The sequence below is a fragment of the Vespula vulgaris genome, chromosome 8 (assembly GCF_905475345.1).
Source record: "Vespula vulgaris chromosome 8, iyVesVulg1.1, whole genome shotgun sequence".
NCBI lineage: Eukaryota > Metazoa > Arthropoda > Insecta > Hymenoptera > Vespidae > Vespula > Vespula vulgaris.
Window position 1 is genome coordinate 6,974,948 of NC_066593.1, and position 26,434 is coordinate 7,001,381.

The 26,434-nt window shown below is 31.0% G+C and overlaps 4 protein-coding genes across 11 annotated transcripts in view; 2 read left to right on the forward strand and 2 right to left on the reverse strand.

Moving 5' to 3' along the window:
* Positions 1 to 514: 514 nt before the first annotated feature.
* Positions 515 to 5,319, reverse strand: LOC127065736 (prosaposin). Its single transcript, XM_050998524.1, has 14 exons — positions 5,130 to 5,319; positions 4,631 to 4,730; positions 4,015 to 4,378; positions 3,445 to 3,753; positions 3,171 to 3,359; positions 2,970 to 3,089; positions 2,637 to 2,882; positions 2,402 to 2,536; positions 2,149 to 2,310; positions 1,853 to 2,072; positions 1,459 to 1,776; positions 1,172 to 1,311; positions 865 to 1,089; positions 515 to 733 (listed from the first exon to the last, which is right to left on the reverse strand). The coding sequence occupies exons 1-14, from the start codon at positions 5,167 to 5,169 to the stop codon at positions 644 to 646; spliced, it is 2,658 nt and encodes an 885-aa protein (XP_050854481.1). The 5' UTR covers positions 5,170 to 5,319; the 3' UTR covers positions 515 to 643.
* A 184-nt stretch (positions 5,320 to 5,503) lies between these two features.
* On the forward strand, positions 5,504 to 11,312 carry LOC127065735 (helicase POLQ-like). The gene is made up of 16 exons (XM_050998523.1): positions 5,504 to 6,489; positions 6,618 to 6,800; positions 6,861 to 7,039; positions 7,124 to 7,300; positions 7,383 to 7,482; positions 7,561 to 7,757; positions 7,851 to 7,996; positions 8,076 to 8,310; positions 8,386 to 8,526; positions 8,592 to 9,003; positions 9,114 to 9,271; positions 9,353 to 9,448; positions 9,536 to 9,709; positions 9,779 to 9,892; positions 9,955 to 10,089; positions 10,170 to 11,312. The coding sequence occupies exons 1-16, from the start codon at positions 6,012 to 6,014 to the stop codon at positions 10,257 to 10,259; spliced, it is 3,015 nt and encodes a 1,004-aa protein (XP_050854480.1). The 5' UTR covers positions 5,504 to 6,011; the 3' UTR covers positions 10,260 to 11,312.
* LOC127065742 (uncharacterized) lies at positions 7,124 to 12,411 on the reverse strand. 2 transcript variants are annotated; one of them, XM_050998534.1, is made up of 4 exons: positions 12,248 to 12,411; positions 11,364 to 12,142; positions 11,018 to 11,254; positions 7,124 to 7,202 (listed from the first exon to the last, which is right to left on the reverse strand). In XM_050998534.1, exons 1-4 carry the CDS (start codon positions 12,287 to 12,289, stop codon positions 7,154 to 7,156), a joined length of 1,107 nt encoding a protein of 368 aa, XP_050854491.1. In that variant the 5' UTR covers positions 12,290 to 12,411; the 3' UTR covers positions 7,124 to 7,153. The 2 variants fall into 2 exon arrangements, with proteins under 2 accessions (XP_050854491.1, XP_050854490.1); XM_050998533.1 differs by lacking the exon at positions 7,124 to 7,202 and adding an exon at positions 10,714 to 10,947.
* Positions 12,412 to 12,743: 332 nt separating this feature from the next.
* Positions 12,744 to 26,434, forward strand: part of LOC127065739 (beta-1,4-glucuronyltransferase 1) — a 33,671-nt gene continuing 19,980 nt past the window's right edge. Inside the window, exons 1-8 of one of the 7 annotated variants that reach the window (XR_007782175.1) lie at positions 12,744 to 12,875; positions 12,951 to 13,161; positions 13,482 to 13,988; positions 15,017 to 15,438; positions 19,452 to 19,541; positions 22,132 to 22,197; positions 22,380 to 23,628; positions 24,974 to 25,175. Coding sequence is in view for 1 of the 7 variants with exons in the window: in XM_050998528.1 (XP_050854485.1) it covers positions 25,167 to 25,175 (9 nt within the window). In the remaining 6 variants the exon portion in view is untranslated. The other 6 variants (XR_007782178.1, XR_007782176.1, XR_007782179.1 and 3 more) reach the window with 6 other exon arrangements.

Here is a 26,434-nt window from a genome sequence, read left to right on the forward strand (position 1 = left end):
TAAACAATTTTTAAAGCAGAAAGGACATATTACTTTTTATATTGTTAATAAAATTACATATTGATGTATAATATTCATGATTATAGATTATATATTTTACAAAATATTGAAACTTAACATATTAGATTATAATTATTATTAATCATCGATATTATTTAAGTATCGAGACAAAAGTTTTATTTTGAAATATAATTATCACAATGAATTTTAAACTAGAGCAAATATTAATTTCGGAATAAATCGCATAACTTCGCGTAAATAAAATATGTTTATTTAATCTCATTTTCAAAGAATTATCAAGAAATGTGATGTTGAATTTTTTTACTTATAATAATTATTATTACAAGTAAAGAATTAAATTTTATAAAAGCCAAAGCAATTTATTTGCAGCAATATTAATAGCGATGTATCTATACTTATCTTCTTACATTCACGAAAAACTATATAAACAATTTTTAGCTGCGAATAATAATCTTGGAAGATCTTTTCATTCGCTCTGTTCTTGACAATCGACTCATTTTTATGTATTTATTATTTTTTTTTTTTAAGATAAATTGCCACGAACATACATCATTTATATATTATTACAATAAGTGGCTTCTTATCTAAAGAAACACCAAGATGTATTGCTGCTTATGTGGATTTAATTTCCAGGGGACATTTGAATCATAGATTGTTTTAATTCAAATGTGGAATCTTTTTTCCATACCTTCTTCATACAGTGCTCAACAGCCTTAATAGAACAAAATAAAGTCAAATGAATAGTAATATTTATTAAAAGATTTACTTATTTTGTGTGTATATATATATATATATATATATATATATATATATATGTATAAAAGAAAAGAAATTCACACAAACCTTGCATTTGACGGCATTTTCGTAATTCAGACACCAATAACTCTGGCCCCATATACATTGTTTGTCTACCAAATAGGATTGTCTGATACGTGCAGGTGTTAACATCATAGCGAGATAATCATTCTCCGAGCACAATGCAATTTTACTACATATCTTTTTAACGTCGCCATGCGATTTAATTATATTTATTATACTTTGTTCGTATATTTCCATCATCATAACGCACTAAAATATAAAATATAAAACGCTTATGCATAATTGTATTATTCCCATATGCGCGGTGATCTATTATATTAATTTAATTTACTTTATTTTGTTTATTTGCTGGCATATACTTGCAAATCTTCGATACGACTTCTTCGATATCACTATCTACATTAGGATTATCCAAAAGTTTATCGAGTGTCGATATAACTAGTTGGCATAAAGCGCATTCCTCCATAGATTCTATTAAGATTGTAAACAAATATATTATATATATATATATACATACATACATATATATATATATATATATATATATATATATATATATATATATAAAATCAAGCTTATTAAGATATCATCAGAACAAAAAAACATAAACACGCATACCTCTTATCCTTCTCGTATCAATCGTACAAAAACCGATCATCGTACAAACTTCTTTCGGCGTAACATCCTCCGAAAGAATTTGTATTACAGCATCGGCATATTGGCTAACGAATTTATTACATTCCTTAGAAATTGTCTTTGGAAGATGATTGCAAATACCATAAACGATATGTTCGATTTCATCTCTAGTTTTTTTCTTGCTCATTGCTTTATCAACATATTGCATCACAAATTCGCACATAACGCAAGACGAGCTATCATTTAATTTATTTTGAATATTCGGTTGTAATGGCAAAAAGTCAGGTATCTCATTAGTCACTAAATTATAGAAAAAAGAAAATATTATGTACATTATATATTTGTCTAATTATTATTAATTATTAATTAGACTTACTTATTTCACCATCTTTATTAGTTAAGAAAAAGTTTCTTGGTCCTGGATTTTCTTCTGGATTACATAACTTGATATAAACACAAATTTCTTTTGGTGTAAGATCAGCAAGTAACATTTCTATTAATTCCTTACTATACTCTTTCACAAAGTCTGCACATTGATCAATCAAAGTGTTTGGCAAATGATTGCATAATTTATCAAGCTCATCTTTTATTTTAACCTGAACATAACATAAAAAAACATGTAAAAAACAAAATCTAAACAAATGATTTGATTTAATGATTTAATTCAATTACTTCTGTTTTGTTGTCTTTAATAGCATCATAGATTTGTGTTAAAGCAAGTAAACATAATGGGCAACTTGGTTTATCATGTGTTTCGATTATATAACCTTTAGGAGCTTTATTCCAAACTTCTATCAGTTCTTCTGATGGGCATACATGTATCATTGGACATACCTAAATAAAATCTTGCGATATAATGCAATGTTCTTTCTTTGTTAAAAAATTACATAAACATTTAATACCGTTAAATAAATTATATATTCACCTGAGATGGATCGATTTCTTGAGCTAAAAGAGCTACAACTGCATCTCCATAAGTGTCAATAAATTGTCCACATTCATTTTCTATACTGTTTGGTAATTTCTTACACATTTTTCCAATGATTTGTTTTACTTTTTCCTTGAAAACAAATCCAAATAATAATTAACTATTATAATTAAATTATATTATAAAGCTATTATTAAAATTCTGTCATAAAGCTTAATTAAATGATTGATACCTCGTTAGTAGGGTCCGTAATAGCGATTTGTATATAATGCAGCACATATTCACATAATGCACATCCTTCTTTGCTTTCAGCACCTGTTTGTGATATTTTTGGACCATTGAAAGAAATACCATATTTTTCTATTGGTAATTGCATTTCTTCTACTTCTGTGTTATTATTTTTCGTATCAATTTTCTTATTTAAAATACGTACACCAATTTCTGCAGCTTTTGTCGGAATCAGAGGTGCAATTGGACCCTGTATAGTGAAGTAAAGTAAAAATATAGTTAACGTAATGATTATATTTGCTAATTTTAAACTATGCTTTAGATAACTATTACATACAGTTATTCTTTTCCCTGGGCTAGGGCAAATTCCAGACATTTGACATACAACATTGCCATTTAACTTTGTTGTGAGATATGTGTATATTTCTGGGTAATATTCATCAACAATTGCCTTGCACTATATAAATACATGATAAAATTTTGTAATTATCTTAAAAAATTAAATAGAAAAATTAGTTAATAAAGACAGAATATATACCTCAGTAGCAAAAGATTTTGTTTGCTTACAAAGACCTTGAAGCACTAAATGAAATTCAGCTTCTGTGGTGTTTGCTACTAACAAATCTTTTAAGTGACCTACAAGCTGTTCGCATAATTTGCATGGAAGATCATCATCAACTTCAACCATACCAACACTGGAAAGTGGCCTTATTTCTACATTCATAGGCTGTAATTTAATGTATGTGATAAATTTAATGTGCGCGCGTATGTGTATATATATTTTATTATTATATAATATTTATTACATATACCTTTACAGTTCCATCTTCATGTTTGTGGAACTTATCACTACACTGGCCAGACAAATGACAAATATTCTGTGGATTGAAGTTGTCTTGAAGATGAGAGTAAATTGTATCAAAGTATGTTAAGATTATGGATGAACAGGCATCTGAAAATGAGCTAAAATCTCCACAAATAACGAGCATCTGTTGCAACATTGTATCCTTTGACATATCTTTTAAATTATATTCCATGTGTGTCGCAATTGTAAAACATTTGGAACATTCATCAGGTTCAAGTTCATCTTTCTCCAATGAAATAGATTTTATTTTCTTGTTCTAAAAATATAATTTCATGAAAAATAATATACTCACATTTTAACAAGAATATTTTATTATATCGAAAACAAAAAACTTGGCTCACTCCTTATTTATGCTAGACTCTTCTATCTATGTTTAGCAATATCTAATCTTATAATATTCACAAACATTTAAGAGTCATATCATATATATGTACTTATATATGTCAATAGGTTATTTTTTCAAAGCTATAAATATAAATAAGCTTACATTATAAAAAAAAAAGAATGATAATCTTACCTCTGACGTTTGTTCTTGAAAGTTATTCAGTAACATATCAATATGTGCTGAATTACAAAGACCTGCTACTGAACATACTACAGATGGGTTCATTTGAGAAGCCAAAGTTTCCACAAGTTCAGGAATGAATTGATCGACAAGTTTTATGCATTCTTCTACTATTGGATTAATATGGATTAACTTGCAGCTGCCTTCAAAGACTGCTTTCAAATCTTGTTGAGTCTGATTACTTTCCAGTTGGTCTCTTGCCTGTTGCACCATATCTTTACATACTCCACAAACTGTATCATTATCTTCTGGAACTTCCATATTCTCCCAAACCTTTTTAATACAGTGATGAGTAGCATGGCAATGTGCAGAAGTTCTATTATTTAAAAAAGAAAGAATTCGATTATTTTATGATAAAGTATTGATATAGGTAATATTCTAAATATAGATAAATTTATTAATAGATGAACATATAAATCTCTAAAGAAACTTTCTTAAAATAACAAACAACATATTTATTCTAAATACCATTGAAACAAAGCTCAACAAACCTTTTTTTCTATAGTATAGTATTTATAGATAATACTTATTTTTATATTTGATTAAACATATATATTACTAAACGTACGTTATATTATGACACCAATAAGATGGACCCCATGTACATTCTTCAGCTCCCAAAAGATAAGGCGTACTTTCTGCTGTAATAATTGTTTTAGCTGTGGATACTACAAAACAAAGATAAAACAAATAATCTTTATACATACTTGTAACTTTATAATATTCAAGCAGTTACAAATTCTACATATTCAAAGTATGATTAATGCTTTCAGAAGCACATTATTAATGCTTGAGTCATCTTCCTTGTCTGCTCAATAAATGTTCCTTTCTTCTAAGTAATAAAAATTCAAGATCCGCGACTAATTTTTTAAGGGTCATTATCATGACTACTCTTCTAAATGTAATCGTGTACAGTTTAATTTAAATGTTAAGTATAATAAAATAAAACAAGAATAGAACAAAGAATTACAAAATGTTCTTGTCATCTACTTGACATTATGATATAAACAATCGATATGGAAGTGGTAAGATAACTACGTCGCGAAAGAACAAAGGACGATACTTACCAGCTAAAATCGCGCAAAGCGCGATTAACGTCTCCTTCATTTTATACCACTACACGTTTATAGACACTTGATTACTTCCAAAGACTTTGTCTAAAATCCGAATAACTGTGGCTTTTTATTTAACGTAAATACGTTGAAAATTAATTGATATCACGAACAAGTGACGTACAACTTTAGCAGTTGCGCTGTTGTGACGACGATACGAAGCTTCTACCGATTCTTAACGAATCATCTATCGCAAGAAGAAGGCGCTGTGTGCACCATCAAAAACAATTATTTTGTTGAATGTATGTATGTATATATGTGCGTATTGTCTCATGTTAAGATAACGCATATATATATTAGACAGTAAAAAAGAATGATGACGATGTAAATGTCAGTCCATAATATAAAATGTAATATAAGCCGCGTCATTGATTCATCTTAATTTTGTCGTTTATAAAATCAATATTCGTCGACAATATTACTGTTTTCGTATGAAAAATGAATAGTTACGTTTTTTTAAATCAATGTTCCAAAGATTGAAATTTATTATTCTTTGTGAGTAATTGATATTTGGAAATAAAAAGTGGAGTCATCTGTTGTAAGACGATTGTACTTTGGACAAATGCAGTTACTTCCAATCGATTCTAATATCATCAGTTTACCTGTAGATTTACTAATTTAATGATAATATAAACATAAACTGTAGCCAACTTCAGCACTTTCATTGGCGGATTCGAACATTCTGTTGCTTGCTATTATTGTGTATCAAAGTGTGTGCCTATTTAATTAAAAATTACATATTTATAATATAAATGTATTATTTGTACTTTTATATACAAATGATTTTACAAGATTTTATGTAATGTAAAATTGTTTGATGAGATTGTAGACAAAAGTATGTCTAATAATCTGAATTCATATTTTGATTTGAATATATTTGATGATGATAATTGGTCTAGTAATACATTAATAGAAGCAAATGTAGGAGTATCACCTGAATCTGTAAATCCTATTACTTCTATGCTTTCATTAGATGATACATTGTTAACAAACATTGAAGATAAAGTTTGTGATGAAATTCAAGATCTAAACTCCACTGAAGATGAAGAAACAGAAAGTGCTTTTAAAACACAGTCAACTTCTAATTTGTTACAAATATGTAGAAAACAGCCATTTGAACAAGAAATTAAGACGATGAAAACAACTGATTTAATTAAATCTTTAGATAAATCTTTGGAAGATGAGAATTTATGGAAACAAAGCAGTTTATTGGACATGACATTTAATGAATTTTATAATGTTGATGATAAAATAGATGATACAAGTTCAAGTGATATATTTGATATTGATACTTCTAAGGAAGAAACTAAGTTAGGTATATACATTTATTTAAATAATCTAATTATATAAATATATAATTTAACCTTAGTAAAGGTTAAACAAACAGTGAAACAAATTTATATAATAGTATAGAATATATATAATCAATTTTAAATATTTCAGAGGATAAGAAATCAATTATTGATGATATTAATATAACAAAAAAAATATGCTTTGGTAATGAAAAATCTATGAAAGAAACCATAAAATTTCATAAAAAAACTGATAATGTTCATTCTTTTTATGGACTTCCGGTTGCAGTAAAACAATTAATTCATAAGATAAAAGGCTTTAATACATTATATAGTAAGTATAATAAAATAAATAAATATTTATTTTATTTTTACCATTATATACTTTTGTAAGGTTGGCAGGATGAATGTTTGCAATTAGATGCTGTAAAAAACAGGAAAAATTTAATTTATGCTCTTCCAACTAGTGGAGGTAAAACTTTAGTAGCAGAAATTTTAATGCTTAAAGAAATTGTATGCAATAGAAAAAATGTAATTTTCATTCTTCCATTTGTTGCAATAGTACAAGAAAAGGTATATAATCTTATATATTAAAAAAAATTTAATTTCATGAACATTTTTCATTAAAAAATATATTTACAATTTTATAATATATAGATCCAAGCAATGACACCATTTGCTATAGAATTAGGTTTTCTGGTGGAAGAATATGCTGCTGCAAAAGGTCATTATCCACCTAGAAAACGACGTAAAAAGAATACTATTTATATATGTACAATAGAGAAAGCATTAGGATTGATTAATAGTCTAATAGAATTAAAAAGACTGAATGAAGTAAGTGAAATGTGCTAGTAATGTAAATTTATATAATAAATTTATAAATAAAAAGTTTGTATAATCTTCATTTTAATTGCAGATAGGCCTTTTGATAGTTGATGAATTACATTTACTTGGTGAAAGTAGTGGTCGAGGTGCTACATTGGAAGGTCTTCTTACAAAAATTATGTATATTAATGGTTAAATCAATTACTTCTATTTTACAATAATGTTTCTGTAAAATTTTTTTTTATATGCTTTGATTTATGACTTTTTAGAAGATATACACATAGTTGGAATGAGTGCAACTATAGGAAATTTAGAAGAGGTAGCCCAGTTTTTAAATGCAGAGTTATATACTGGAAACTTTCGACCTATTAAAATAGAGGAGTATGTAAAATGTCAAGATAATATGTGGTTAATTGATATACATAAGGAAGAATTATTAACAGATATGAAAAAGATAGATTATCCTGTAAGTTTTTGATAATAAAAATAATTTTATCTATTTTTTTTCACTATGTATTATTTTCAATGTTTATATTATCATTATATTTGTTTTTTGAAGTATTCAAAAAAAGCTATTGTGATAGATCCAGATAAAATTGGTGGTTTAGTTATGGATATTGTACCAAAGGATTCATGTCTTATATTTTGTTCTAATCGGAAAAATTGTGAAAATATTGCTTTACTTATGACCAAAGTATTATTCAGGTATATTATATATCAATTAAATAAGATGTGTAATATGTTGAAGTATAAGTAATTTATATGAAGTTATATTTTATTTTAGGTCCTTGGAAAAGCATAAAAAGGCAGAAAAAGAAAAATTGTTAAATGCACTTATAAAAGAAGAAGGTTTATGTCCAATTCTGAAACAAACAATAAAATTTGGTGTAGCTTATCATCATTCTGGTCTTACATCTGAAGAACGGAGATTATTAGAGGATGCTTTTAGAGAACAAGTTCTTTGTGTAATATGTTGTACATCAACTTTAGCAGCAGGTATAAATTTACCAGCAAGAAGAGTAAGTAGTTTAAATTAAAAAAGATATCTAAACAATAATTGTATTTTTTTAATTCATTTTAATATGAATTGAAAGGTCATATTGAGAAGTCCATATGTTGGTAATCAATTTTTAAGTATTAGTAAATATAAACAAATGATAGGAAGAGCTGGTCGTGCTGGGTTAGGGAATATTGGAGAAAGTATACTTATTTGTAGGAATCATGAACTTCCACAGGTAGTATATTGTAATTATATATTGTATCTTATATATTTAATAGAGGTATATTCTGTATCATACAGGTCAAGGAACTTTTAATGTCAAAAATGGATGATTCATTAAGCACTTTACATATAGAAAAAGATAGAGGAATAAATAATCTTATACTAAGTGCTATATTATTATCTATTGCAACAACTCGATTTGAATTATATGCTTTAATTGCAAAGAGTTTACTTAGTGTTCAACAAAAACGTCTGAATGTTAATATTAAACAAATTATGGACGAAACAATACGTGTTCTATTTAAAAATGGTGTTTTAAAAATTCATAGAATGGATAAATGTAATGTTATTAAATCCATAAGTATTACTATTCCATCTCAAGAAACCATATGTATAGAAGAGTCTGAAGTGGCAAATAAAAAGCAAATAATAGCCCTCACATCTAAAACTAAATTAGAGCTTTGTGATTTAGGACGTGCTGCTATAAAAGGTGCAATTTATAAAATATTTGTTATTTATTTTTAGTCATTATTTGTTGTCAATTTTATGATACTGATTTTAAAGATTTTTTATTTAATATTGGATAAAATTATATTGAAGCTGGTATAGATTTGCAATCTGCATATGAATTATATGAAGATCTAAAAATAGCACAAAAACATTTAATTTTAACTGATTATCTTCATCTTCTATATTTGATGACTCCTTATAATATGATAAATCAAATACAACCAATAGGATCTGTGTATTATGATGCAGTAAGTAAATAAGATAGTTTATTGTATACAACATTATAAATGTTTATTTTTTCTAAATGAAAAATAAAATTTTGTTTGTAGATAATAAGATTATCAGAAGTTCAAATGGAAATTGTAAGACTTATAGGAATAAACGAATCTGTAATAAGTAAATTACATTGTGGAATAATATCAAACGTATGATAATTTAATTATATAAAAGTACAATTATATTTTATTTTTTACTATAAAATAATATTTTAATAATTATATTTTGAAACACAGAATGTAAATCTTAAAGTACTTCAGAGATTTTATGTGACTTTAATGATTTATGAATTATGGAATCATCATACAATTCATTCTGTAGCTGAAAAATATCAAGTAAACAAAGGAATTATACAAAATTTATTGAACACAGTATCGTCTTTTTCTTTTTCTGTTGTTAGATTTTGTCAGGTAAATTTTTAATTAACTTCATTATACGTTTAATTAAATAAATATGATAATTCTTAATTTTGTTTATAGGAGTTTGATGAATTTTGGGCATTTCGAGATTTATTAAATACTTTTAGTAAAAAGTTGTCTTATTGTTGTCCTTCAGAATTGGAAATATTGTTGGAACTTCCAACAGTGAAAATGGTATGTTGTTTCAATTATTGTTAATTATCAAAATTAGAACTTGTTTTCATTCATTTTAATAGGGTAGAGCATATCAATTATACAATGCTGGGTACAGAACTTTGCAATCTATAGCTAAGGCAAACCCATATGAAATGCAAGAAAAAATACAGTATCTTACGAAACGAACTGCCATACAAATTATTACTGCTGCTAACGTAAGTTTATAATTAAATAATATCTTGCATATTGTATAACCAACTGTTTGTTGTAACATTTAATCTATTTTGCTCTACAGCTTCTAGTTTTAGAAAGAGTAGAAAATTTAAAAGACGAAGTGGAAAACATTTTGGAAGATATAGATCTGAGTAATATAAAAATATTTTAAAGTGCATTCTATAAATTAAAAATTATGTATGTTTATACAAATTATTAAGATCATATTTTTTTCTATTTTTGTTAAATATAATATGTATATATGTAAATTGTTATTACAACGAATTATTCTATAGTTATAATAATTTTTTACATATGCTCATTGTGCCAAGACGAATAATTTTATATATTTTTACATAATTTACATGTTATATTAATTTATAAATTGTGTCGTATAGAACAATGTGCTGTAAGATAAGTACTTTGTTTAAGCCGGCACGTACATTAATCATCCATATCAAGTTAAATGTTTTACTTCAAGAAAAGTAAACATTGAGCAATATTAGTTTATGGAACAAGTTTTTGTTACTTGCTAGTATTTTGACTTTTTTAAAAATATTTGTGTTATAAAAAAATAAATAAAAGGGAGACTTTTTAATTGTTTTCTTAAAAAAAAAATATTTACATATTATTATACTTCATTTATTCATCTCTTTTTGTATAAACACGACTTTAAAGTAATCGTTGGCAGTTTATTTCTATTAGTAGTAATATCTTTTACTTTTTTAAAATCCAAAAAGTAAAATAAATTTTGAGATAAATCTTTCCATGTATTCACAAAACCATAATCATTTAAAAGTTTAATAAAGTTTTCTATATGCTCAAATCGACTTTCGATTTCAGCAATTTTCAAAATACCACTGAAATAGAAATAACACATAATATGTAATTGTATTATATAAGTTATAATATTTTATTAATGTTACTTACTCCTTTTTAAGAACTCTATTTGCTTCTAATATATAATCACCAAGATTTGTTCCCATTAAAGATAAACAGAACACAACAATGTGTACACTGTTTGTTAAGAGTGGTGTATGGGACATGTCACATGCTTCTACTCTTTCATTTACAGAAATTAAATCGAATGAATGTGTTTTTTGTTGAATCGATGCTGCAAGCATTGCTTCTCCGCATCCAAAATCAGCTATTATATAATCATTAGGCCTGTAATTAAATATATTTTAATATATTTTTGATGTAAATAAAATTCATATTCTCTTTTTCTCTCTTTATTGATGATAATCTTATAGATAAAATAAAAAAATAAACTGACATATTTTTAATAGATGCTATTATCACATCTAAAGGATTTAAGGGCCACTGAGCAACCTGCTGTTTATATCCATCATGATAGGCTATAAAAGAATCAGGATCTTCTTTAAAATACTTTTTAGATTGTATACTAGTATTATTATACAAAGTTTCATTCAAATATCTAAATCTTGATGCTTTTAATTTCATCATCATTCTTTCCCTTAATGGTAATATTTCCTTAATTTTTTTTTGCTTTACTTCAGATTTTTCTTTCGTAGCCAGCATTTCTCTTAAAAGTTGAACATTTTTAGGATATTTTTTAGCTTTACTATTGTTTTTATCATTAAATGATTTTGTTTTATCAATAGAAATAAAGTTATCATCTTTTGTATGTTTAACTCTTTTCTCTGTAATTTTCTTTAGCTTCAGAATTTTGTTCATAGAATCATCATTTTTTTTCTTTATTGTACTTTTTGCATTTAATTGTTTTGTCTGACTGTGTTGAGACATTGATCTATTTTTAACACTTTCTTTATTCTGTTTATCCTTGCCATTAGCTTGTTCCAATTTTATTTTATTCCTTCTCATTTTCTTTTTTTTAGATTTATTACTGTTTATTGCTTCATTTTTTATTTTTGTCAATTGTTTTATGTTATTAGAGCTAATGCCATTTGTATTCTTTATATGATCGGGTATGTCATTATTTTTTTTTAAATTGTTGATTTCGTTTGTCTTAGTTTTCTTTTTAATAGTCGTTAAATTAGTTTTATACATCATAGTTTTCTTTCTCTTTTCTTTCTGCAATAAAATGTATTGACGGTAATATTTTTAAGTAATAAACAATTTGTTTTAAATGTTATAATGAAATTATAACCTCTAGGTTATAACTTCTACATATCTTACCAGAGCAGCAGCTTTCTTCTGCTTTTTATTAGTCTTACTCATATTTAATAGTTATTTAAATTGTCAATAAAAGTGTACGATTGATCAAAACTACTTTATTAAACACAAAATAACTATTTGTGTACAAATGTCATTCATAAATAGAACAAGTTCACGTGTTACACTATCAGTTGAAAATCAGTACTACCAACTTCATCGTTTTTCGAACGATTGGAAATAAAATAACTAATAAAAATATCGTTTTATATATATTATTAACAATGTTCACTTAATTGATAATACATGTTTATAGAAACTCGAAACATTTGATCGAAATTAAATAAAAATATTTAGATAGTATAATAGCTATTTTAAAGATAGGAGGAATTGTATTGAGAGGAATTTATAGAAATTTTCCAGTTTCAAAACTTAATTTAAAGTATCAATAGTATGTACTTTCTATATTATATTAACTATACATATATATATAAAGTTAAGGTAGTTACCAATAGTTATTTATTACTTAACTGTAAAACATCCGACTGTAAAAGTTTTTAAAGTTAAAATGGTATTGGTACATGTGTGTTAAATAAAACGAAACATATTGAATTATTATATACGTAAACATTAAGTATATAGTATCTATGAGGTACGTATCTATTTAGTATCGATTTTGATAGAGAAAACATCTCTTATATTTCTTAATTGATTCATTATTTTATAGTTGTAAAATTATGAATAATGAAAAGAAATTGTTCTTAAGATGTCAATATATTCCGCTGATTCTTTGGAGAACATAAATCGTAATATAAAGATTGATAATACTTCAGACGGAAATAATATTGTAATTAACCTCAAGCAAAAAGAGACAAAATTACAAAATCGTCCTTCTTTTTATTTAAAACATGTTTCATCGCTATCAGCTTCTATAAATAGTAAGAATTATCTTCTTTTTCTTATTTTTGATGAAACATTAGTTTTCGCTTTAATAGTAAAAAGAATTCCAATTTAATGCTTTGCATTTTTACGTACGTTAATATGCATAAAAAGGTTTAAGCTTTGTTCAAGCTTGAACGATATCATGTTCTTGTCGTTAAAATCAATTGAAAAAGAAGAGAAGGTAGGTATGTAATAAGTGACGTCGTTGATAAAGCAAAAGGAAGTTTTTTGATTGAACAAAAGGAAAGATTTTTTTTTTTTTTTTTATTAAGAAAAGACAAGGAAAGGGAAAAGAAAAGGAAAAAAATATTTTCAGACGGTGAAGGATCTAATGAAACCGTGCAGAACTGTATTCGCGACAGGAAACCGAACACTCTTGGCAGTAGGAATGCGATAATTGCGAGAGGAGAACTTGCGAAAGCGTCTCGACGGCTAGAATTCTCGACGACGACGACGACGACGACTACGACGACTACGACTACGACGACGACGACGACGATGAAAAAGAAAGAAATAGAAGAGGCAGAAGTGAAAAGGGAGAAGCACGAGTGCGCAAATCGTGGCGAAGGAAGAAAGAAGAACGCGAATGGAAGGGAAAAGAAAAAGGAGGATGAACGTTTCTCACGAAAACCTGTAGAAAGGGTTTTCCTCAAAAAGATTGTACCTTCTCCTACGAAATGCAGTTTTCATGTCGACGAGGAAGCTACCACCGAGATGACCGTGAAAGTTGACAGAAAGTTAGCCAACGTGATCCCAACGTCAAATGCGCAGACCTTTAAAAAGCCAGAAGTATCTTACCTGGAAGCGTATCGCCGTAGATTGAGTTAGTTTTTTTAGTTTATAGTTTAATAAGAAATACTTAAGAATATTTTCGTTACGTTGAATAATTATATTTTCAATTTTATTTTGTTTTATTTATATATATATATTTTCGTGGTATACGATAGGACTTAGATAAAGCAGTTAAATTTACCGTAACATATAGAATTATATTCGGTCCTTTTCATTTGAATTTACCACGAGCTATTCTGGCACACGCCTTTTCTACATAATAAAATTCTGATTTAGTTGTTTTCCCAGAGAGAATCCACTTACATTTATTTTAGCTCCGTAACGGTTATAGTTTGTTCGTTCCCTTTACGAACGTAAAGTCTTGGCCTCGTACAGAAAGCTCCAACGGAACAAGTGGGAAGGGATAAAGAAACCGTTTTGTCGGAAAAAGTGTATTCTTTGTTCTTGATTAGACGTCGTCTTTCTTGATCGTAAAGTTTGTAAAAAGGGCTGAAGGAAAGGGAAAGGGGAAGAGAGAGAGAGAGAGAGAGAGAGAGAGAGAGAAGAAAGAGGGTAATCTCGTCGCTTCGAAATAGATCCCATCCTCTTTTTCTTTCCTGTTGTAATCTCTTCTTAATATTATGAGCACGCGGATACGTACACGATAATATTTCATGAAGAGAAATGGCGCCATTAAGTATGGAGGTAGGAGTACTTTGGAGGCTCGATATAGTCCAAAGGCATTGAGTTAGGCGTGCGGAACTAATTCGGATGAGACAAATGTCCGTAAGTTTTAAGTAAACGCGTGGCCAAAATCGCATCGAGACGAGATTTTGAAGAATGGAGGGTTCTCTATCGGATTTTCACTGGAAATATGTAAAAGGATATGTTGAAGGATGTTTCAATCGATTATTTCTTATATTCATATTCGTTTATCCTGGGGAATGTCAGATTTCATTTTTTATACACGATTTCGTACCCTTGTAATCTTTCAAACATTTTAAGCGTTACACATGTCGATCTAAAAACGACGAGGAGGACAGGTAGAACGAAGTCTCTCAGTGTTTTTCTCGATTTCAGGTCTGCCGCGTTACAGACACACTATTCGATCTCCGGAGGGATTGAGCCTGTCGATTTACGGAGACAGCGAGGAACTCGATATGGAGGAAGGAGGAGGTGGCCGTATCTCCTTTTCTGGCTTCTCAAGGGACGATCAAAGCGAACTCAGTTTCTACCAGCGTCTCATCGAGCGTTCCGCGACGCGATTGCCTCGAACTACCAGATCCTGCGAGACCGTGCGTTCTCTTCGCATCTCCACGGATTCAGCAAAGAGTTCGGATAATTTTCCTAGAATAGAAACGCCTTTCAAAAGCAGTGTCTCCGAAAGCAGATTGGCCGAAAAGCCTACTTATAAACCGTATACTATCGAGGATTATCGAAGTTTACCTATACCAAAGCCCGATCGCTCTCTTGGACCCGACAAGGAAGAAATATTGGCTAAGGTATCTTTATTGTTTTCCTCGAATCTTCTTTTCATTTTGTATTTATCTTGCACGTATATGATAAGTAAATAAGTAAAATCTCGTACTTTTTTACATAGATATATTTATATTCATATCTGTGTGTGTGCGTGTGAATGTAAAGGATATATTTCCGTTACTAGATTAGAATTTTACCTAACTGTACTTCATTTTCGAAAGGGTCTTACAATTAGTTAATCGAGAATATTAACGTTCCTCTAAATATCCGAAATAGTTTGCGGTGTTGAGATTGGGATAGTACGATAGTTCGACTCAACGATGTTCTCCTAAACCAAGCGAATAGATATATCTTCTCGTTCGGCTACTCACGTTGAAGGGTAATCAGGCCGAGTTAGAAGCATTCGGTGCTTCAACGGATGGGTCTCATAGTTCCGTTTCATTGCTTCCTCCTTGAAAGTTAAGCTGCCAACAAGTTCGAACGTAGCTAAGAAAGCAGAGTCGAAGAAACTTTGCTGTTTCGTCGACCCGTCACAGTTTACAATTTCACGGAAGACGTAAAGCGAGTTAGGTTGTCGCACGGCTCCGTAAGTTCAATCTAATAAAGATGCGGCTGTTTCCTACCACCTGTCTTACTATAGTCTTCTCTCTTCCTCTCTCCCTCTCTCTTTCTCTGTCATTTTCTCTCTTTCTCCTGCGTACTACTTTCTTCTCAAAAGTCCAAGTGGAGTAGTAGAATATAGTATACTCGCGGAATTGAATCCTGACGTTTCCGGGGTTCGCTCAAGAAGAAGTCGTCGCTCGAATATAGAGAAGAAGAAGAAGAAGAAGTCGTCTACGTAAATTCGTTTTGAACCATGTCTTCGAAATAGAGATTGTTATCGTAGATAGTTCTCTAGGATCGCAAAGATAGCTACTATGTCTTAGTTTTGTCTAGTTTCTTTCATTTTTTTCCATTGCATCATTTCGATCAAGTTTAAGAATGCATATATTTTCAATCTTAGAGAGATGATTGACATGCATTATTGGTATTATTTATTTGTCAAAGAAATATAACGTAGAGAGGAAATATATTTATCCAAAAACAAATATTCAACAAGAATACTCTTATCGTCTTCTCATAATAGAAGATATTGTAAATGTTATGGACCCTTTGAAAAGAATGCTCCTAGCGCGTAGAACGTTTCGTAAATTTTTCAGATTCAAAGGCACGAAGCGAGGCGAAAGTAGGTTTACTGAAACTCGTATCTCGGATTTTCTTACTTCCAGCTACGTCTATAGTTATAGTACTTTCTTTTGTATGTCAGTGTGCGATTTTAGGATACATGGCAAGAGAGAAAAGGAAATAGCGTTAGCTAGGATTCTGAACTAGGACTGTGAAAACAATTTTAGCGGATTGGAAATTAAGATTTCATAGTCCCTTGCCAAATACGAGTACAATGTTGCATTCAACATGTCGGAAATCCTTTCTTTATCTTTCTCTCTTTAACTATTTTTGAAAAATTTTTAGCTATCTACTCAAAAATTCTTTATATTTCACTTGTGACGTAAATAATTATTTACTCGTATTACTCTTTACTCGTATGAAACTTTAAGAATGTATAACGAAACTTTTACACATTGAAATGTTTTATAAAGTGCAATAAAATATAATTTTATGATCTTTTTTTGTGGCACTGTGAGATATCCATTTGCTCATCATATAAAGTAAAGAAAAACTTTTTTACAGAAATCGGTTTAAATACTAAACTAAGTTTTTAACATTTATATAACTTTAAACATATGTAAAACATTTTAATGTCCTAAATATATTATATAATAGTTTATTGTAGTCTAATAAGTCGAACGATGAATAATAAATTTCTGGAATGTGGAGTTTAATTTCCAAATCCTTCGTAATTTTGCATTTTGAGGACTAATTATGATTATATAGTAGATGATAAATTGGAACGTAATATAATCCAAATATTACATTCAAATTTTACATCATTATTTTACTATTATGCAGTAATACGGTACTTGCTATGCTTGTTATTCATTTTAATACACGTTTTATCGAGCTTGTCCGCGAATTAATATACCGACCAGTCCATATAATGGAACAACGTGTTTGTTCTATATCAGCCAGTAGTATAGCTAGTTCTGAATAACATAAGAGTAGATGATAAAGGAGAGGAGGGAACAATTGTAAAAGAGAAAAAGAGAGAAGAAAGAGTTATCAGACATTACGCAACATTGAAGTTTGCTTCGAAAGAACAGAATCTTTTATATGCATCGTTTTTCATAAGCGCGTGTTTGTAATACTTGTAAGCTTATTATTATGTAGGATTACCTAATAAAAAAAATACTAAGGGAAGAAAGAAGAAAAGGAAAGAAAAAATAGATAAGTTTACCGATCTAGAAGCATAAATTCATTTTCGGTGGATATGCACGTCCGTCGAGAATAGACTAAATAATAGACTAAAATGACTTTAGATGGGATATAACTGGGCTGATGCTAGGTTTAATTGTACTCATTTTAGAGATAGAAAGCATACATATATATACGACACACACACACACGCACACACACACACACACACAGAGAGAGAGAGAGAGAGAGAGAGAGAGAGAGAGAGAAAGAGAGAAAGGTATTATGAATATTACACATTCAGTGTATTTCTGCTTCTCTTGGTGTTTAATTATGCTGACGTGTATTAGTTACGCGTAGATTGTAGATAGTAGATTGTAGATTGTAGATTGTAGAAAGAGAGAGAGAGAGAGAGAGAGAGAAATGAAGAATAAATATGGAGGTTCAGTGGGAAAAAGGAAAGAAAGATCACGAAGTGAAGGGGTTAAAGTGTAGCAAGGCTGGTTCATTCGACCGTCGGTTCATTTAACTTTTAGGAACGACCTCGCGTACTACGTTCGACATACTCTGGCAAACCTTTTCTCAACTAGATAACCTACACATACATTCTCTCTCTCTCTCTCTGTTTCTCTCTCTCTCTCTCTCTCTCTCGTTCTCTCTATCTATATATCCTTTTTCCATTCTTCCTTTCTCTTTTACACTTTCTACATATCCTCTCGTTCTCTCGTTTCCTTCGCATTTCTCTCGTTCGACGGGACATTTGCATAATCTACTTTGTGTCGGATTCAAGCCGGTAAGCACCTTCGGGTACCTTGACGATTTTCTGTGTAGTCGAATCGATCGACCCTCGGCACTCCTTTAAAACCCTTTAAGCTCTATGCTCTCGTATAAGGGAGGATCGTTCCCTTTCTCTTGGGAATATTTAAATTCTTTCGCAACGATGCTATCACCGATGATCACCATATAAATTGGTATCAGAAGTTTCTTCCTCGAGAAACTTTCGAAACAAATAGTTGTTAAAGTCTCGACGAATTTTCGAAACTACAATAGAAAATAATTACTGCTTTTTTGAATATATATAAATACATACATACATATAGAAATATATCGTTCGTTTTCTTTTCTAACGATTTAGAAAAATAGACTTATTTAAAAAGTTTTTACGAACAGATATATTTTATTTATGAATCATCGATCATTTATGTATCATCAAACAAGATGTTGGTATAAGTATCTATGTAATGTACCGACATCGTAGAGAGCTCTTGAGTTTATTCAGTTGAACGAATACTTTAGCGTTGGAAGAAGAGCTAAATATCTTTGCGAGTAAGATATGGCTCTTGAGCAATAGCAGCAACAGCAATAGCATCTGTAGTCGAGTGCAGATATACTTACATGAACATATACTTTGGAATACAGTATATGTATATATATTTTTCTGTATGTATGTTTGTGCATGTACACACAAATATATGTATATGGTAGAGAAACACATAGGTAGTACCAACGACGTAGATTACCCCTCCGTGAAACTTTCGTAAAAAGTAAATAAAGCCTTTGGATGGCTTTGGAAAGATGGGTTAGGTAAGGGAGGCAAAAGAAAGACAGAGATAGATCCACCCCATGTGTTTAGTTTGAAAGTTTGGTCTGAGCGTTGGGTAGCTTTAGGGCTTGTTTGTTGTTGCAGAGAGAGTGGCTGATGCGGCGGAGGTCATACGGGGACTCGGTTAGTGAACGCAACCGCCAGCATATACTTCACACAGCACAAAGATTCAAGGTACGAATGCATCGATATGAAAAAATCTACTAGTAACTACGACGAGTTTGTACTTTTCCATTGGAATGTTCAGAACTTCGTATGTATCTTTTTATCCATGCATATATGGTATATAGGATAATTGAGATTAGAGTAATTGAGATTCGATTTCGCAAACTTTTTTCTTTTACTTTTTTTAAAATTATTTCTTCAATTCATCTATTGAAATTGACGATATTATAATGATTACTCGTAGCAACAATAGCGTCTGATTTAAAAGGTATGTCAGCGTGTATTCACTTATATGTATTTTCGTTTTGAGAAAAAGAAACGATAAGTGACATCAAAAGGACGTATTGATTTATGTCAAATTAGCTGGATAATCGATAAAGTTAATGATCAAGTGCTTTAACATTTTTCTTTTTCGACATTTCGCAATTTCAACTTGCTGAGTGACTTTTTTTCTTCAAGCGTGGCTTGTAATTAGCAGGAAGGTGTAACGATCCAACGTAACCGGCACTCGCATCGAATGTTCACTGGAGTCAAAGTAGAGAGAAAGAGTAGGTGTCCGATGAAGGAAACAAGTAAAAAAGAAATTAAAAAAAGATATAACAAACGTAACGGATGTTGTAGCTGAGCTAGGCACGAACAGATAAATTGACACGAACGTCGTTCAGTTATGTTGTGGTCGATATTTAATTGCCAATTAGTGAATGCAAAGAGGCACAGTGAACGAAGACTGGTTCACTTTACACGTAATATAAACGATAGCTGAGTCTTGGTATGATGTTGTACACAAAATTTATTAACAAAATTAATTACGCACCTTAATAATTATTTCACGTTAACAACGTCAAACATCTTTCGCGTAAAAAATTTCTTATTTAATATTATCGATTATGAAAGAGGCTTGTATTAATAAGATTTTTACATTTCATTCATTATTTTTTAAATGAAAAATTTTGTTGTTGACAAATTTTTTATTTCATAAAGCGATACTACATGAGAATTCTAACGAGCCGTGTCGCCAATTGATTAATAGAATATTAATTTAACACTCGTGTGTTTCGCGTTTGTCATTAGCTAGGGGAAATAATTATCTTTACGGTGTAAAATTTTGTCAATTTGCTCGGTGATACGTTTATGAAGGATTTTAATGATTTCGGGAAGTAGATGCTGTACATGGCAATTAGATATATAAAATGTTCAATGGATATGAGAGAAACGTAATCATGAAAGTGAAAAGTTACAAATTCCGTAGATTTTTAGACTAGTGTTTTATAGTATAATTTCCATGAATTTTCCTGTTTCGAAAACTATTAACCTCTGATTAAATTTTCTTGAATATATCATGAATCAAAAGTATTTAAAACAATTATTTAATTATCACAACTTATAGTTTAATTCAATGATTCCCAAAGAGAGGTACGTGATAAAACTTTTGGGATTATACCATGAGAGCTCAAGCAGAACTTAAAAAAAAAGAGAAAAGAAGTTAGAAAGTTGTTCAATAGGATCCCCTCGATACCTTTCTGAAGTATGGATCAAATCTTTTGGGACACCTTGTTTTAATATGTATATATACATATACATATACGTCTTTTACTTTATTCACATTGTTATATTATAACTATAGTTTTATCTATCCAAGGAGTACGCCAGTTACACACACACATTTCCGTGAATTTCAAATAATTGAGAATCTCTAATCTAACCTTTTAACTATAATTGCTATCATAATTGGTATAATAGAACGCCACATGTAGAAATGAGTCGATTCCTAGAAGATCATTTATTAGAGTAAACCAAGCACAATTAATTCTAGCGTAAGCTTTGTTCGACAAAGGACAAGAAAGCATCATTCTGAAACGTTAAATTCACGTGAAAGACGTCGCTGCATCAGTATATAATTCGAAATTGGTATAGATGGTATTGGTTTAAGCAATGCCACTCGAACGTGAATCCAATTATAAGCACAAAGCGAACGACGCGAGCCACAGGAACCGCGAGCAATGAGCAGCAAGGTTCGAGAGCAGAAGTGCCAAGGGTTGCTCGCTTCTAGTACAGGACCTGGCCGAGCTTTACATATGTAGCTAAATTCATGAATAGGTAGGATCTATGCTTGTAGTAACGCAGGACACTGAAATTTGATTTTACGCATCTTTGACCTTTCGAAAGCTACTGTTCACAGTACTAGACGCATCCTTTCAGTTTAACTATATATCTATATCTATACAGATTTCTCCTATATTACATATACATATATGCGTTATATAGAGAGTTCGCATCATCGATACGATTTCTACAATGGATTGGGATGCATCACGTATCTAGCGTGAAATCGATTTCATACTTCGACCTTTCCTCTTCTTTTCCAAGATTTACAAAGGGAAAGACAAAGATAAGACGATTCGTAGCCGATGATCGAACGATCTTCACACAAAGTTGTTACCGTTCGATCGTATCTTATCGAAGGATACGGCTAAAGGGGATAAAGAAATTCGACTTTAAAGAATCGTTTCGATTTTCTTCTAGGAAGGATCTTCTATAGTTCTCCTCCTATTCTTCTTTTCTCGATACCGCGAAACACTGATTTTCTTTGTGTTCACAGTCGCGACGCATCGCGCCTCGAAAATGTTTTCTACCTTCTTTGAACCATCGGAACACCGATCCGAAGGTAAGTCGAGCGTTTTTTTCTGCTTCTCCCTTTTCTCCCTTTGGATTTGCACGGCTTTGCTCGATCTTCTGTACGAAATCTCATTGTGAAATTACCCGCTTGAATTCGTGATACTATAGAATGTTAAGGCCAAAGGAAAAACGTGAAATTTATGGAGATCCTTCTTTTTTTACTTTTTCTAGACCCATACGAATTCATCGATTACGGAAAAGAAGGTAAATGGACGGAGTGATAGCGTCGAGAGGAAAAATCATTCAAATCGTCCCGCTAAATTTGTGATATCAAAAAAGAGTACGACGAATTCATCCAGAAAGATCAAGAAACAAGGAAAATCGACGAATTGTTGCGTCCCTCTAAATTCTTCGAACCATTTCGAGGATTCTTATCTGGATTCTCTGCGACAACGACATTTACATGAGAAAGAACTGGTAGATAAATTAATAAAACAAGCAATTAGTTCCTGAACATCTAAAAGTAAGATAATTCATTATTTATTTACTTGAAACTAAAATATGTATCATCCTGCTATCGTGTCGTTAAATACGTCACCGAATTATTTCATTACTATTTTCCTTTTTTTTTTATTCTCTGTTACAGTACAGCGATTCGTTTAAATTAATTAAAATATATGAATGGCTATATTTCATTAACTAACACTACAGCTGTTCTTTTGATTTCGTTATAATGTATATATCATTTTTCCAGGACCCATTTATAAGTGTTATACTTTAGCTTTTCGCAGCGTATACTTATTACCGCGAAAAGTTGAAAGAAAAATGTAGCCAGTGAATCTCGTTCGTATTGCGATAGTTAGCCCGGGCTATGATGAAAGTGTTACTTTTTATTTTTTTATATTTATACGTAGACATCTTTGCTCTATCGTATTATGCTATTATATATGGTCAGTACGTTTCCCTAGAAAGTAAAACAGAGAAAAGACATAGAAACATGATTCCGGTTACTTCGTTATAAACGTTCCTTTCGCATATAAACTGTCGTAGTACCCGTGAGATTAGTCGAACCATGAAATATTTAAACTTAATTCCATCGATATAAATTATTCGAGGAACGTTATCTTGGGAGTTCCTCCGTCGGTTTCATTGTTATATCCGAATAGGAGCTTGGTTTTCCTCGCGAAGGGAGTTTGAAGGAGAAGAAGAGTTAAAGGAGAGAAGGGGTAGAATTTGTAGGTAGATATGTGTACTTGTACACGAGAGACTCGTACTTGTACACTGTTTATACGGACGACAGTGAAGCGTACGGTACGTTGGGGAAATGCGTATACTACTGACTTTGCCTCTACAAGATTCAGAAATTATTCAATGTTTTTGACTTCACCGAGATCGCAGAAGCGAGTGAACGTGCGCCGATGATTTTAAACGATGGACGATCTAGAGACATGGGAAATAAAAACGGATTGGATTACTACATGTAAGTAAGTACTATCGTAAGGATCTTCATTTATTCTCAAATGTTAAATATTTTTTATTCAAAAATGTACTACTTCCTTGAATTATTCGAAAACAAAAAAACAATTTTATTTAGATTCAAGATGTTTCAAGATTTCGAGCAATTGATGTTCAATCGATCATATTATACGGTTTAATCTATATTTTCTGCGAATTCTAATGGAAAAAAAAAAATCTAAAACAGCTTTCATACGAAATTAGATTTCTCTCCCTTTCTCGTTCTCTTTTTTTCTTATCATTATATTTTACCCACTCTGTTGTTTTTTGTCTCTTTCATTGCATCGTAACCCCTATGTAAATGTTGTTTTTAGTGTACTCATGAATATGTAAGTGCGTGGGATTAGACTACGCTTTAAAAAATAATTTGCTAGTTACCGGAGCAAGTGTCTTGAAGAAAGTTATATTCATGCCGCGATATAACTCGTTAAAGTATCCTATCTTTATTTTTTAATCCACCTACTCCTACGTGGCGCTTAAACGGTTTCCGCTTGGTCGTTTCTTCTTTCTTTCCTTTTACAACGAAAATGCGCTCATGGCCTTTTCCCAGTGAAATGATGTTATATCGTGAAAGTTTTAGTCGATAGAAAATATATTCGTGAAGTACTACGTAAAATCTTCTTTCTCGTTTTTCCTTTTCTTCTTTTATTTTAGATATTACTATAGGTGTATATTAGACTAAAATCTGTTATTTAAGTTAGTCAATAACATCTCGATTCTTTTTTATATAACACCAAGAAAAATAGTAGAGAGGTCACAACGAATCATTTCCAATTATTTCTTTTCGCGATTGTCGCCCTAGTTTTCAGAACGACATTTAAAAGTCCATCTGATAGATGCTGAAAAAATCACTTCAGTATGTGTAGTCGAGTCTTCCACGCGTACACATATATACATAGATATTTAGATATATTAATACATTGCCTACAGAACGAGAAGAGCTTTACGAGCACACAGATATATACCTACATATTCACAATTCACTTGCTAAGGGAGAAAGTGAGAAAGAGGGTGAGAGGAGGGAGAGAGAAAGAGAGAAAAGTCGGAATCGATCCACAGGTTGCGCGCGCTTTCTAAGTTCACAGAAGCGCTATCAGTGGAGCGATTTGGAAGCTCATGCTGAACACGTAATTTCCACCTAGTGCGTGTAAATAAACTTGCGTTCTTCTTATTATCTGCCGTTGCTTTCAATGCGATCGATTAGACATTGTTGTTGTCGTCGTTACGACGCGAGTGCGATACAAGCGTAGAATAAGTGTAAGAGCTGGAAAGGACAAGGACCTAGTATACATAGCAACGAACTCGTGAAGGTTCCAGGCCAAGGACGAGTCGAACGGAGTTTAGAGGAAGGCTGCTAGGGGTTTCTCGTTGGATGAGAAAGGCTAATGCTAGTGGCTTTGGTGAATGTACGCGGATTGAGGCCAACGGGGGTTGGCAGAGACTGATTTCGTCAACGGGCTACCACTAGAAGGGGTGGTTTGCCTTGCGTGTCAATACACATCAATGATTCAGGTGAGCCCCTTTTGCCTTGATCAAACTGGCTTTCTAATTCTTCTTCTTTTTCTATTTTCTCTCATTTATCTTCTTCATTCTTTTTCACCTTCTTTTAGTTTTCTACAAAATCTATCGATTTTTAAGTCGTCTCTTCGTTTTTTTCTTCGTAAACTTCTCTTCCACGTACCTTAATTTCGATCGTCGCTAACGTAGCACGTTGTCTGAACAAAACGAGATGTCGCTACTGATGATTCACGGCGCCTTACCACCCCTTTTCTTATCATGTGGGGAGCGCGCGCGCCTTTCGTCTTTCATGGCCTTGAATCTTTCCAAGCAATTCTCGCACGCGAGTACTTACGAACGACACGAAGTGAATCTTGGGGGAAATAAAGAATTGGTCTCGAAAGCGATTAGAAACTTTTAGCTTTAATGAAATTACTTGCTTTTTTCTGTTCTCTCTCTCTCTCTTTTTTTTTTTATTGAAATCGAATTCATTATTTCTAAATTACTATTCGTTGCAGAGACTTTCCCAGTTATGCACGCGACATTATCATAACTATTATAATTACAATTGAGCATACATAAAATAGATCGTGAAGTTGATTCTGGAATCGGCACGGGATAGGCGTTAACCATGGTGTGGCCTGGCATTGCGAAAGTTTCATGCGATATGTACATTTGATAAAATCCTTCTAGGCACGTCGCGTGACTATTTGGACTAGTCAATTCGTGATTCAAAGTAAAAATATGCTACGGCGCTAACGAGAGTCGATTTAAAGTCGTTGACTTCGTTACGTTTGCGAAACTGCGCCAGTTCAGAAACGCATTTAAATTTCAAACAAACCACGACCAATACGAAATACGAAAGTTACTTTGACTTTTCGATACAGCGATCCGTTGATTCGGTAAGCTTTATAAGCTTTTCAAATGTTTAGGAGTTAACGACTAGATTGGGTAGACTGAATGGTAGGGAAAATGTAAAAGTACTAGTTTTAATGAGATATCGAATGAATCGTTTGAAAACGGCGATCGAATCAGATCTTTTTTTTTCGATCATAATCACGTAGAAATCTGTTTCGATCTATCGGGAGTATTCGGGTAAATATAATACTTTCGATGTTATACGTAGCGTTTTCGTAGTTTTTGACTGACTTGAACATTAATGAAAAAAAATTTAACAAACGCGCATCTCTGCATCCACCATTTTTACTAAAATGTATGGCTGAGCTTGAACAAAGCTCGTGTAACGTTTTTATACGTTTTTATGGAAGCGAATT